Raw genomic sequence first — 12,769 nt, forward strand, 5'->3', positions numbered from 1 at the left:
ATTTTAAAATCTTTTTCAAAATATTGAAATATATTTATTATAAAATTTCAATAAAAGAAAACTTTTATTGAAATAATTTCATAAACATATTTATTTTTAGAACTTCAAAAACATATATCATAAAATTCCAAATAAAAATATTATTTTCATAATTCTCTTATTAAAAGAACAAATAAAGACTAATTTTTGTATTTTTATCTGCATAATTAAAAAAATTTTTTTTGTATATTTTCGATAATGTGCTTTTTTATATTTTATTTCAATAAATCGCTTCAAAATTACAGATACTGAATCCCCTCCCCCAAGGGACTATGTTGCTACTTCACTGGTCCCGATAGCAGTCACGCAGAAAATTAGGAAAGACTTTAGCCGACTATAACCATCTGTGTATAAATTTTCATTCCATTTTGAACCTTTCATAACTGAGCTGCCACCCAGCATAATTTATATTTTTTCTTTTTAGCATTATTTTCATCTTCAAAACATTCTATATTCTGTAATCTTATTAAGCTGTCGAGCCTCTTTGAATTTTAGAAAAGTCATCATCTCTGCTATGTGTTCAGTTTGCAGTTATACAGGGTGTCCATGTGCACTTTAAAAAATTTATAACTGTAAAATGGATTTGAAAGAAGTAAATCTATATTTTTTTAAGCTTTTATTGAAATTTTATTTAACTTTCCACATGCCCTCCATCATTAGCAATACAAAGGGTAATACGATTTTTCAGTTCATGAAAAACATTTGCCAAATGATTTATAGTAATGCCTGAAATCACATTAGTTATTCTAGCTTTCAAATCTTCCAATGAACTAGGTTTGCTTGCATACACAATTGTTTTCACATGTCCCCATAAAAAAATCTAATGGAGTCAAATCTGGCGAACGTGGAAGCCAATGAAATGGTCCATCCCTTCCGATCCATCTGTTAGGAAATTCCTGATTTAGAAACTGTCTAACACGCCGAGCAAAGTGACAAGGATCTCCATCTTGTTGAAACACTGCATCATCTTTCAAGTTTAATTGTTCAAGTTGCGGAATAAAGTAATTCTGCAACATATCTAAGTAGCTGTCACTGTTAATAACACGATCTTAAAAAAAATATGGCCCTATGATTTGATTTATTCCCAAAGCACACCACACATTAACTTTAAGAGAGTCCCTTTCATGTTCAACAGTTTCCTTTGGGTTTTCAGTTGCCCAAATTCGGCAATCATGCCTGTTGACCTTGCCACTAATGTGAAATGTTGCTTCATCAGAAAACAGTAAATTACTCACAAATGCATCATCATTGCAAAGTTTTTCATTGAACTGGTGACAGAAAGTTAGCCGTGCATAATAATCCTCTTCTAACAGCTGTTGATGTAACTAAATTTTGTAAGCTTTCATATGAAGTTTTGCCCACAGAATCTTATGCACAGTAGACTTTGCAGCCCGAGCTCCAATGATGCCCGTCTTACAGACTTTCTTGGACTTGCAATAAAGGATTCTTCTATGGAAGCAACACTTTCGTCACTGACACATGACCTTCCAGACCGTGGTTTATCATGGACAGAGCCCGTCTCTTTAAACTTTTTCATCCATGGTGTTCCTATGAGGCGCTTTTTTATTGTATTCAATTCTAAACTTTTTTTGTACAGCAATAGTAGATTTCAATTCAGCCAACCAAAGGACACAGTTTACTTTTTCCTCAATTGAAGCCATGGGATCAAATTGATTGTGAAAAACAAAAGAAAATATATTTTACTTATTTGTTACTTATCTAAAAATTATTACGGATTTTGTGGTGAAAAATTATTCAATAACTATACTTAAAACTAGATACATGAAACTTTATAACATTTTTGATAGATTATTTCTATCGAAAATATAAATAAAGCTATAAATTTTTTAAAGTGCACACGAACTTTATGGACACCCTGTATGTTTCTGGAATTGTGTACGCTTATTCTTTTCAGTTTTATTCAATCTATATATATAAAAGCGAAAATGTATGCATGTATGTGTGTATGTATGTATGTATGTATGTACACTTTTCCTCGATGTCCACAAAAGGCTTCTTTCAGAGAACCGCTCGCTCGCTTCACAACTTCTTAAAACTTTTTATATCATCTATAAATTGTAATATCTCACACTTAACCACGGAGCTCGCCTGTCTATTTTTTTTTTTTGACTTTCAAACGTTAATTATTCCACAGTTCTCGCATCGGCAAGCGTTACATTCGGTTTTCGGTATAAGCAAAAAGCGAAACCCGACTCTAATCACAGGCCCAGAGCCAGTGGTCTCTAGAAAGCTAAGTAACGTTTGATCAATGTCGACTTCGTCATATCAGACGGTAGCTTTCTTTTCGAGACGAGGGAGCGGGTTTTTAAAAACAAACAAACCGATTTATTCCCCTCATTAAAAACTGTCCCGCACAAAATGCTAACTGCTGAATACCTATCGCCGTCACGTCAATCAAAAACGCGCACCTTTTTTTTTCACACTTTATTATTTTCCAACTGCGCGTCGTCAAAGCTTCGTTTTTTTTTCACGGGCACCTGTTTTTTTTTTACATTTTCGGGTTTTTTTCACACACACCTAAAAACACACGGGCAACGCCGGGTACCCCTCGCTAGTATTCCAATAAAACTATTCCTCAAATATGCCTTAGCATTTTGTTTGTTGATACGAGTTGATCTGATTGTCGAGGTTTTCACACGTTTCCACGAAACATACGTATCCTGGTGACAGTGCAACTGTTCTTATCTTGGATGTTATTTTGACTGCATTTTAATAAGACCTTCTAATCTTTATGTCGAAATCAGGGAATCTGTACGGATTTACAAACAAAACACCTTATTTAATGTCAGAAATAACACGGATAAGATTGATTGGTTCCGCCGGAAAACAGGGATTGCGCCTTTATCAGAAATTTTTACTTTGAAGAAGATGCTTGGATCGAATCAAGCTCATAAATGGGGTCTCTTATTTTGAACTTTAGTATAGTTCTCTTTAATCATCTAATTAACAATGGGATTGACGAAGAAAAATGACTCTCTGGAGTTTGCGGGCCTTATACGCCTTTATCTACAGGGTGTCACAAAAGATGTATACACTCTTTAAATGACCACAAAACCAAAAAGAAAAGTTTAATACATCAAAATACTGTGAACAAATTTAAAAAGTAATTAATCATCGAAAGTATTCAAATTATTGCCCATTGTGGTTCATGAACAGCAGACAACGCTCACTGATTGAATCGAAAATGTTTCTAATCAATCGAATTGGTATGCTGACACATCTTCTTTCAATGGTTGCTTTCAACCCATTCATTGTAGCTCGTTTTGTGGTGTGAACCCTGTGTTTAACATGCCCCACCCGCTCCAACAAAGAAAAATCAACGGGTGAGGGGGGGGGGTCAAATCCGGTTAGCGTTTACAGTACCCTATACTTCCTCCTCGTCCTAACTATCTGTTTCCCAAGTGACTATCAAGATATGCTCTTACGTCGTAATGATAGTGGGCAAGTGCTCCATCCTGCTGGAAGTGCAATTTTTTTATTCCCAAACATCTCTTAGGAACGTAGCATAGCGTGTTTATGTAGCAAGTTGAGATCATTTAAAGAGTGTAGACATTTTATTGGGACACCTTGTACATATTAATACGATAGCGTTTTTGTTATTTATATTGTGTGTCGTGCTTTCATCCGAGTGACTGTCGTTTAATTATTATGGACTTCTATTTCTTGTAATAAATTATTTTACTAAGAATTCTTCATAAGTTTTGGTTTCGGTTTCGATTATAGCTGATGGCACTCCAGTAATCTATTCTTTTTATAAATAATTTTATCAAGATTTCGATTATAGCTGATAGCACTGAAATTATATATATATATATATATATATATATATATATATATATATATATATATATATATATATATATATATATATATGTGTGTGTGTGTGTGTGTGTGTGTGTGTGTGTGTGTGTTTTCAAAGTTTTGATTTCAGTTTCAATTCAAGCTAATGCACCCAAGTCATATGGATATATTTTTTTATTTTTGAAATCGCAACTATATAATGCATAAAAATCGATAGAATATTAACTCTATAATATTATATACGAAATCTGCAAGAATTAAAATATCATATTTAAGCGTACTTTACGACCGGGCTACGCCGGGTGTCCCGGATCGCTTAGATAAATACTTTTGCATTTTTAACAAAACAGCTGCACTAATATCAGAGCGTCTCAATTTACACTGAACATTTACATAATGCCAACGTCAATATATTACATAATGACTGAGTCCCCTGTGGAATTTTCACAGACCCCGCTAATAAAATATTATTATGCCAGTTAATGAAAATTGACCAATTGATTGATTATCGAACTGCTCATGCATACTTCCTTTTCTCATACTAACATGTCTTCGGGTCAAGATCAAAGTGTAGTATCTGTTCTTCAGATGCTGCACTTCAATTTCTTATTCTCTGTCAGTGGCGGAGAAATCCTTCACAACTGAGACAATTTTTATTTTTGTTCCTTTTCTCCACATTAAAAAAACGACCCTGGTGTCTAACTCTATCCCGCGGGGAGACATTGTAAATAGGAACATGTCTGCAGGGGATATAACTACCTGGCTCGAAACGCCAGCTAAATTAGCCCACCTTGATTTAGAAAGAGGAAACTAAAATGGGCAGACCATCCAGGAGGTAAGTCCTTGTTTCTTTATTTCGGGTTATTCCTGGCGAAGAGGGCGATAGCCGTGTTAGATAATTTCTTACATAAATCCACAGGTGTATATTTCTTTATTTGAAAATATATATCCGTCCTGTCACACAAAGATCTGGCTGGCGAACAAGAGAAGGGAGGGCGCAATTCTATTCCCATGATGAGACGTTTTCTTTCTTGTTTTTACTTTCTGCTTTCAATGCCAATTTATACGTTTTTATACCCTTGCTTTTCTATGTTTTAAAGACTTTATTTCCGCTAACGTCTTTGATGCTAAAAAGTACGATATATTTTTTTCACAAAAAAAAAAAAAAAAAAAATCACTACATATCAAGGCCCAAAAGCAACTCGAGGATAAAGGTTAAATAGTGTACAGTGGTCAAAATGACAATATCATAGCAATCGATAGAAGTGTAAATTTGGTAAATTGGATTACTTAAGGGAACGGCTCATCAAGAACTTGTTTACATTGGACTTGAAGACGACCATATTGTAGTCAGCTGGAAAGCAAGTAAACGGAACAGAGTTCCACAGGTATGCAGTTCTAAAAAAGAAGCTTTGCTCATGGAATCTACATTTAGGTTTAGGAACAGATAAAGAGTGGGGGAAATTATCGATAGCGGTTTCAGCTAGACGAGTGTTTCTCGTGAATGTTTGGCGAGAGGGAACCATAGATTGGAGCCCAGACGAGCACTTGCCATGAAAATTACGATAAAGCAGAGACAGGCTCGCAACGTCTCTTCTGTGAGAAAGAGGTTGCAGGGAAGAGAAAATGGTACCTCTCCACTAGGCTACGAAGTCTATTTTTTGTTTTTAATGTTTAATAGGTTCTCTTTCTGAAAGTTGACGGTTCAATCCCCAGTGCGGGCAACACTCAAACACAAGTGCGAATACTTAGGACTGGAGAAATTCTGTGTACGTAATAGCCAACGAAAAGAGATTATGCTAAATCCACGGATTAAAAATAGAATTTCGTTCGAAATTCCTTGGAGATTCCAGAGTTGGACAGAAGATTCTGGAGTTTGATAAAATGCACCTAAAGAAGGTTGGAGGTTACATCGACTGAAACGTTGTGCAAATACGAAAACAGGAGTGCGCAATATTAAAAGAAACGAAATTAAAACAAACAAAATAAAGGGGATAATTACAATCCTTTTTCCTTACCTTCAAATTCGTAATAATCCTTGTTGTATCCTAGATTTTCTTTCATATATACACGGGCGGCTTGATCTAAGTCCATTCTGAAATAAGACAGAATCATATTTAGTAAAAGCATTTTTCATTCTTTTCTTTCTTTCTTTTTCTTTTGTTTTACAGCATATCAACCCTTTTCGGGTTATTTAATGCCGAATCCAAAGATTTTGAAGACTTTTTTTAATAGAATGTATTTGTTGTTTTCAAGTCGGTTTCTATTTAACACATAGCTGGAACCCTAACAGGTACTACCACTCCGGGTCAGAGTGGACCTGGGAGCAATGCCAATTAAAGGATAGTTCCACACTCCCCAAAGCCCGCAAGCTGGAGCCTCACCACTGGATATAGTTTAAGGTCATATCCAGGACCTCATTCTTTTCTTTAGATATCCATTGATAATATAAACGACACGTTTTCCCGTTTATTTGTATGTTTTTCAGTATTTGGATTTTTTAAAAGGGAGATAATTACACGAAAACTTCTTGCGTCCAACCGTGCTGATATTGTGAAAAAAATAAAATACCGTTCTAGACAAAGCTTATATGCAATATATATTATATTCCGTTTAAAGCACACCTGTATACTAATCATTTTCATCATGGGCAACGTGGATACCCCCACAACAAAAATAAAAGAACGGATGAAAACATGCAAATGTAATCGCCCCCCCAAAAGAAGTACGTGATACCATCTCCACTAGATATTTCGACAGAAGGACTACAAAGAGAAGAAACTATCCTCCGGATATTGAGTACTGGAAAGCCCCCCCCCCCCCCCCAACAAAAATAATTACAAATAAATCATTACAACTGTTGTTTCAATAAAAATAGCTGCGAATGTCCATACGATCGAAAAAAAAAAAAATCTACGAAAAATTAATTCCAAAAACAATTAATTGAAAATTTTCGTCATTTTATATTTCTTATGTACCCCCCCCCCCAAAAAAAATTGAATTTATCATATATTGGGGCTTGTTTTGTTTATAAAATTGTTAGGTGAAAGTACAGAATGGTCTCATATAAAATAATTAAATTTATCGTTATTTTAAATTTCAAAGCTAATTCTCGCCCCCACCACAAAAAAACAAAAAACAACAAAAAAAAACAAAACAAAAAGAATTGTATTTGTCATGTTCCCTCACCCCTCGATCGCGAAACTTGAAATAATGCTAGAGATGACATGTCTCGTTGACCGCTTAGCAAAAAGTGGGTGCTCATTTTACGTTAAATTTATATAGAAAAGTGATCTCCCACGCTAAAACGTTAATTTTCTTTTCTTTCAAAATTTCTTCTTTCATATCATTTATAAAGACTGTTTAAACGTATTAGCCCCCCCCAAAAAGTAGGTCTTAATTTAGGGTTTAAACAACGCTGGATCATGCCGTAAAAAGTGACCATTTTTAATTTCAGATATTAAATAAATTATAAAGAAAATCTGTTTCGCAGGCAATTAAACACACTTGCTATGGCATAATTATTATAATAAATTCTGGGCAACACCGATTAAATTTTATAAACAAACAAAAAGAAGCAGATAATATGGGATGATGTATTTTGCTCACATGGAAAATTGGCCCTGTGTCTGACAAACTCTGCCCTCGTGGGGATGCAAGTAAATGAGGACATTAGTTTTAACTATTTTTCTCTAACCTATACCCTCCTTCTCTCGGGCATCGATGTTGAAAATAAGGAAAAATGATATATTCTGGAGCAGATGTTTTTCAAAAAACAACTTGATGAATTATATCGGCATACTTATAGTTTACATGACCAAAGAAAACTACTAAATACAGTGTAAGAAATGGATAACCCAACAATCTATCTATATAATTATAAAACTCAAATGACCCTGAAACGGGTGTTGTAACCCAGCAACCGGTTTACGACTTCCGGTTGTGCATGCGTACATAAACATAAACCCAAAACAAATAAACACAAATCGCTGAACCGGTTTCGTTCGAACAAACGGATGCCCTTAGAAAAGCGAATATCTTAAATTTATTGAATAAAAAACTTCAAGATATAGGAAGCAAACGCAAAACGTGATTACAAATATTATGTATAATCATCGACCTGTTTCATATATATGATATATATTATACTAAATAATCAACGCGACAATAAAAGTACTGTTTTACTGTGTACGTTTTCAGCGTCCCAAATTTTTCGCATTTAAATTATCCAAATAAACAATTGTTAATACTTGCGGCTTTTTTTTTCACATCGTTCATTTCCGTATTACGTTTAAGTTATAATAAGCAATTTTCTTATAATTTTTTTTTTTACACAGTGATCACCACTTATCAAGGCCCGGAAGCCACTCAGGGATAAGGGTTATTGCAAGTACATTACGTTAGTGTGGAGATTTGATGAAGTGTTTACTTAAGGGGGCGGTTCATTAGGAATTTGTTAACATTAGACTTGAAGACATCCAAGTTGTAGTCAGGTGGGAAGCAGGCAGACGGAACAGAGTTCCACAGGCGTGCAGTTCATGGAATCCGCGTTTTGATTTAGGCACAGATATAGAAGGGGGGGAAATTTTTCTCAGTGGATTCAGCTAGACGGCTGTTTTTCGTGAAAGATTGGCAAAGGGGGACCAGAGATTGGAGTTCAGACGAGCACCTGCCATGAAAATAACGATAAAACAAGGATAGGCTCGCAACGTCTCTTCTGTGGGAGAGAGGTTGCAGGGTAGAGAAAAGGGCACCCCCCACTAAGCCACGAAGTCTATTTTGTACTCTGTCAAGGCATGATAGGCTGTTTTTGGCCGCTCCTGCCCAGATATGGCAACAGTATTCCATCTTTGGACGTACTTGGCTTTTATATAGATAGAGAATTGCATCAGTAGTGAGATATCTTCTGGAGCGGTAGAAGGATCCCACCATCTTACCAGCGACCTTGGCAACAGACTTGATGTACGTGTTCCATTTCACATCAGGAGTAAAGGTCAAACCCAGAAGCTTGTCAAAACACGGGGCCTCACCCAGACGAAATAAATGTTTTTAACCCGTTGACAACCATAAACGCATTTTACAATGGCGATTTACGCGACAATAAAACGTATTGTTTTACTGTGTACGTTTTCAGCGTCGCAATTGTTTTTTTCACGTTTACATAAAAAGATATATCAAAATTTCAAATTTTGATGTATCATAATACTTAAAGTTAAATTCAAATTTTAAATTTGAATTTAAATTTAAGTATTATGGTATCTGTTCAGTGCAAATTTACCTATAAGTATGGCAAGCGTCTTATAATTCAATGGCTGTAATTATAAACTGAAATCTATGTATATTCTATTTTCATTTTAATATACTTTCATAGAAATGTTTCTGATATGTCACAAAAATCTATTTTCTTTACGTCACAAGTGTCACGCTCATACATTAATTCCATAGCTAATATAACATACTGACCCAACGGGTCACGAATAGTCTAGTAACAAATAAAAATAGGTTACTTAAAAATTAAGAATAAACGACAAAATCCTCCGAATTAAAAATAAAAATAATAAAGAATAAAACTATCAGTTATTCCCCTTTGGTTTTCTGATTTGAAAATTAAACGCTTTCAGATTTCAGATAAAATAAGTTAAATCAAATATAAATTGAAATGAAAACAAACTAAATAATTAAATTTTAAATTATATTTTTAAATAATACAGTTGAAACGAGGCTATTATGTCGAATAAGTAATATCACCGAGCTAATTATTTAAATAGATGTAATTTAATGTGATATGCTAACGAACGTAACTCAATCAATGTAGATGTGGTTTGAAGAATGCTATATATAGAAATTATGCATAAAGTAAACTCTCTCCTCTGACAGAAGTATCCTATCATGGGCATTAATATTTCTTTACCAGGAGAGGTGGAGACACAATACGCCTTTATATTTGTTTTAACATGGGAGGTTGTATACAAAAAAACACACGAACGCTACTACTTCATATATATATATATATATATATATATATATATATATATATATATATATATATATATAGACATAGATTCAGTATACTCACTATTCCATAGCTAGCTATAAGACACACACGCACACACACACATATATATAAATATATATATATATATATATATATATAAATTCAGTATACTCACTATTCCATAGCTAGCTATAACACACACACACACACACACACACACACACATATATATATATATATATATATATATATATATATATATATATATATATATATATATATACTAAACTACCCGTGACCCGTTGTTTCATTGTATGTTATAGCTAGCTATGGAATAGTGAGTATACTGAGTATATATAATATATATATATATATATATATATATATATATATATATATAAAGTAGTAGCGTTCATGTGTGTTTGTGTGTACAACCTCCCATGTTCAAAGAAATATAAAGGCGTATTATATATATATATATATATATATATATATATATATATATATATACACAGATATATCAATGATTACTTCATTTAATCACATAAGTTAATATACGAAGAAATAATTTTATGCGTAAATTTTCAGTATTTACTTTAACAGTGCTCAATACATACGTAGAGCTAGGTAATAAGTTATGAAAATATATATGGCAATTAAGCTACACAGAATATTCCGCGTTTCATTATCGTAACCACAACTTTTCGCATAAACCTGACTAATCCTCACGAGAATGAAACGCGGAATATTGTGTAGCTTAATTACATATATATTTTCATAACTTATTATATATATATACTAGCAAAAGTACCCGTCTTGACTAGGTTCAAAAACAGCCCACAGAAAATGGACTCTGATTTATTAAAGTATGATAGGTTATGAAAAGGAAGGGTTGTAAATTTGGGTTGAATTTGGGGGTATCAAAACCAAAGCAAAATATGATGAAAGTAAAAATAAAATAGATAAACCCCCTAATTTATTATACCATACCTGTTCACACTGAAACACTTATCACAATATTCTGTGGATCTATATTAAAACACCTTGTTAAACTTTGTGACATATTTCTATTATATGGAGATCAGGCGCGAACGAACACCCAATAATTTTATTATACCATATTTCTTCAAACTGAAACATAATTAAGTAATACTTACGCAGATAGATATGAAAAGTCTTTATTAAAGTTTGTGCCTATTTCCATTCTATGGAGACCAGGCGCGAACGCAAACTCCACAATTTTATTATACCATCCCTATTTAAGTTAAAACATACATCAAAGTATTCTTACGTACATCTATATTAAAAACACGTGTAAACGTTTTTTTCTTTTTTTTTGGACTTTTTATTTCCATACTTTGTGGACGAGGCGCGAACGCCCAACCCACAATTTTAATGAACCACCGTTCTGCAGGATCAAACATACCCATTCCTGTGTCTCGATACATCTTCTATCATTATATGTAATCAGTTTTTTTAAAATAGTCAACCATATAGGAGCCTATTCGTGACACACACACACACACACACACACACACACACACACACACACACACACACACACACAGCTTTATATATATATATATATATATATATATATATATATATATATATATATATATATATATAATTAAAACTGTAAGTTGAACTTTCCAATCAAAATTTATTCGAAAAAATAGCATTCTTTGAAACTCCGCGGAATAAGGACTTTGTAAATTGTTTCTTGGAGTATTCAGTCGAACAATAAATTTTGATTGTAAATTTCAACTTACAGTTTTAATTTTCTTTCTCTTATAACTTCTCTACTCTCTATTGCGTATTGATCTTTTTTAATTCGGTTGGGATTAAATTTTCTATATATATATTTACTGAAAATACTAATAAATATATTATATAAAATATATAGATAAAATACTGTTATTAGTTTGAAATTTACCATAGCTTATATTTATATATATATATATATATATATATAGAGAGAGATAGATAGATAGATAGATAGATAGATAGATAAATAAATAGATTTATAGATATACCACCTCTTTTTGCAATTTTATAAATTCCAAATGTCAGCGACTATTCATCAGAATTTAACAAATGAAGGCTCGTTGAAAAGGTAATAACCTGAATTGTGTAGTGAGTTATGTGACATTTGTCCTTAAGGTTGCACATTAAGGGGATCATCCGTCATCCAGAGCCTATTTTCGACACTCTTTTACAGCCGTAACATGTTTCAATCATAATCATTTGTTTTCTTAGTTTTGAACATGAATTACAAAATATTTGATATTTCCTCAAAACATCTCACCTTGATGAAGGGGAGACTAATAGCTGAAGAAAGTCTGACATAGGCAACTAGATATCGATCGCCTTTGTTTGGATTTTGAAATCGATGGTACTGATATTTTTTTCTGAACTTGAAATACACACACACACACACACATTATTATTATTATAGAGTGGATACTGAAAAATTCGAGAAAAAAACAAACGTAAAAACACTTCGCTTACCGGAATATCGATTTCAACAATTGCATCATCTCGTTTTCAGTTTCATGCCACATCGTTGCGCATGCATAAATTAACGGATCATCTTTCATCTTTTTCATCTTTTCTGCGTTGTACTTTAAATTAGAACCACTTCCCTGCAAGACAATAGAGCATATAATTATTTCAATCAAGATAACATATGTCCTTTATATAGATGGGGCAATTATAACGATGGTTGATTAAAACGCCATAAATTACTAGTGTTGGGACGAGTAATCAGATTCGAGAATCAAAAAATCGGAACTTTTTCGGGAATTTGAATTGGTATCAAAATCAGAAAATAATATTATGCCTATTTTCCGATATCCAAAAACTATTCTTCATATAGCTTTTATTTCTTTGTCTTTGTTTAAAATTTAATTT

At 33.1% G+C, this 12,769-nt stretch overlaps 1 protein-coding gene across 1 annotated transcript in view; it reads right to left on the bottom strand.

The window, feature by feature from the left end:
* Positions 1 to 12,495, bottom strand: part of LOC145286385 (chitin synthase chs-2-like) — a 49,428-nt gene extending 36,933 nt beyond the window's left edge. The window contains exons 1-2 of the mRNA XM_080135313.1: positions 12,368 to 12,495; positions 5,880 to 5,956 (exon numbers count right to left, since the gene is read on the bottom strand). Of these exons, the coding sequence (XP_079991439.1) occupies positions 5,880 to 5,956; positions 12,368 to 12,465 (175 nt within the window). The 5' untranslated portion in view covers positions 12,466 to 12,495. The remainder of the gene's footprint in view (positions 1 to 5,879; positions 5,957 to 12,367) is intronic.
* Between the last annotated feature and the right edge of the window lie 274 nt (positions 12,496 to 12,769).

The sequence above is a fragment of the Euprymna scolopes genome, chromosome 10, assembly GCF_053919585.1.
Source record: "Euprymna scolopes isolate OS-2025 chromosome 10, ASM5391958v1, whole genome shotgun sequence".
Lineage (NCBI taxonomy): Eukaryota > Metazoa > Mollusca > Cephalopoda > Sepiida > Sepiolidae > Euprymna > Euprymna scolopes.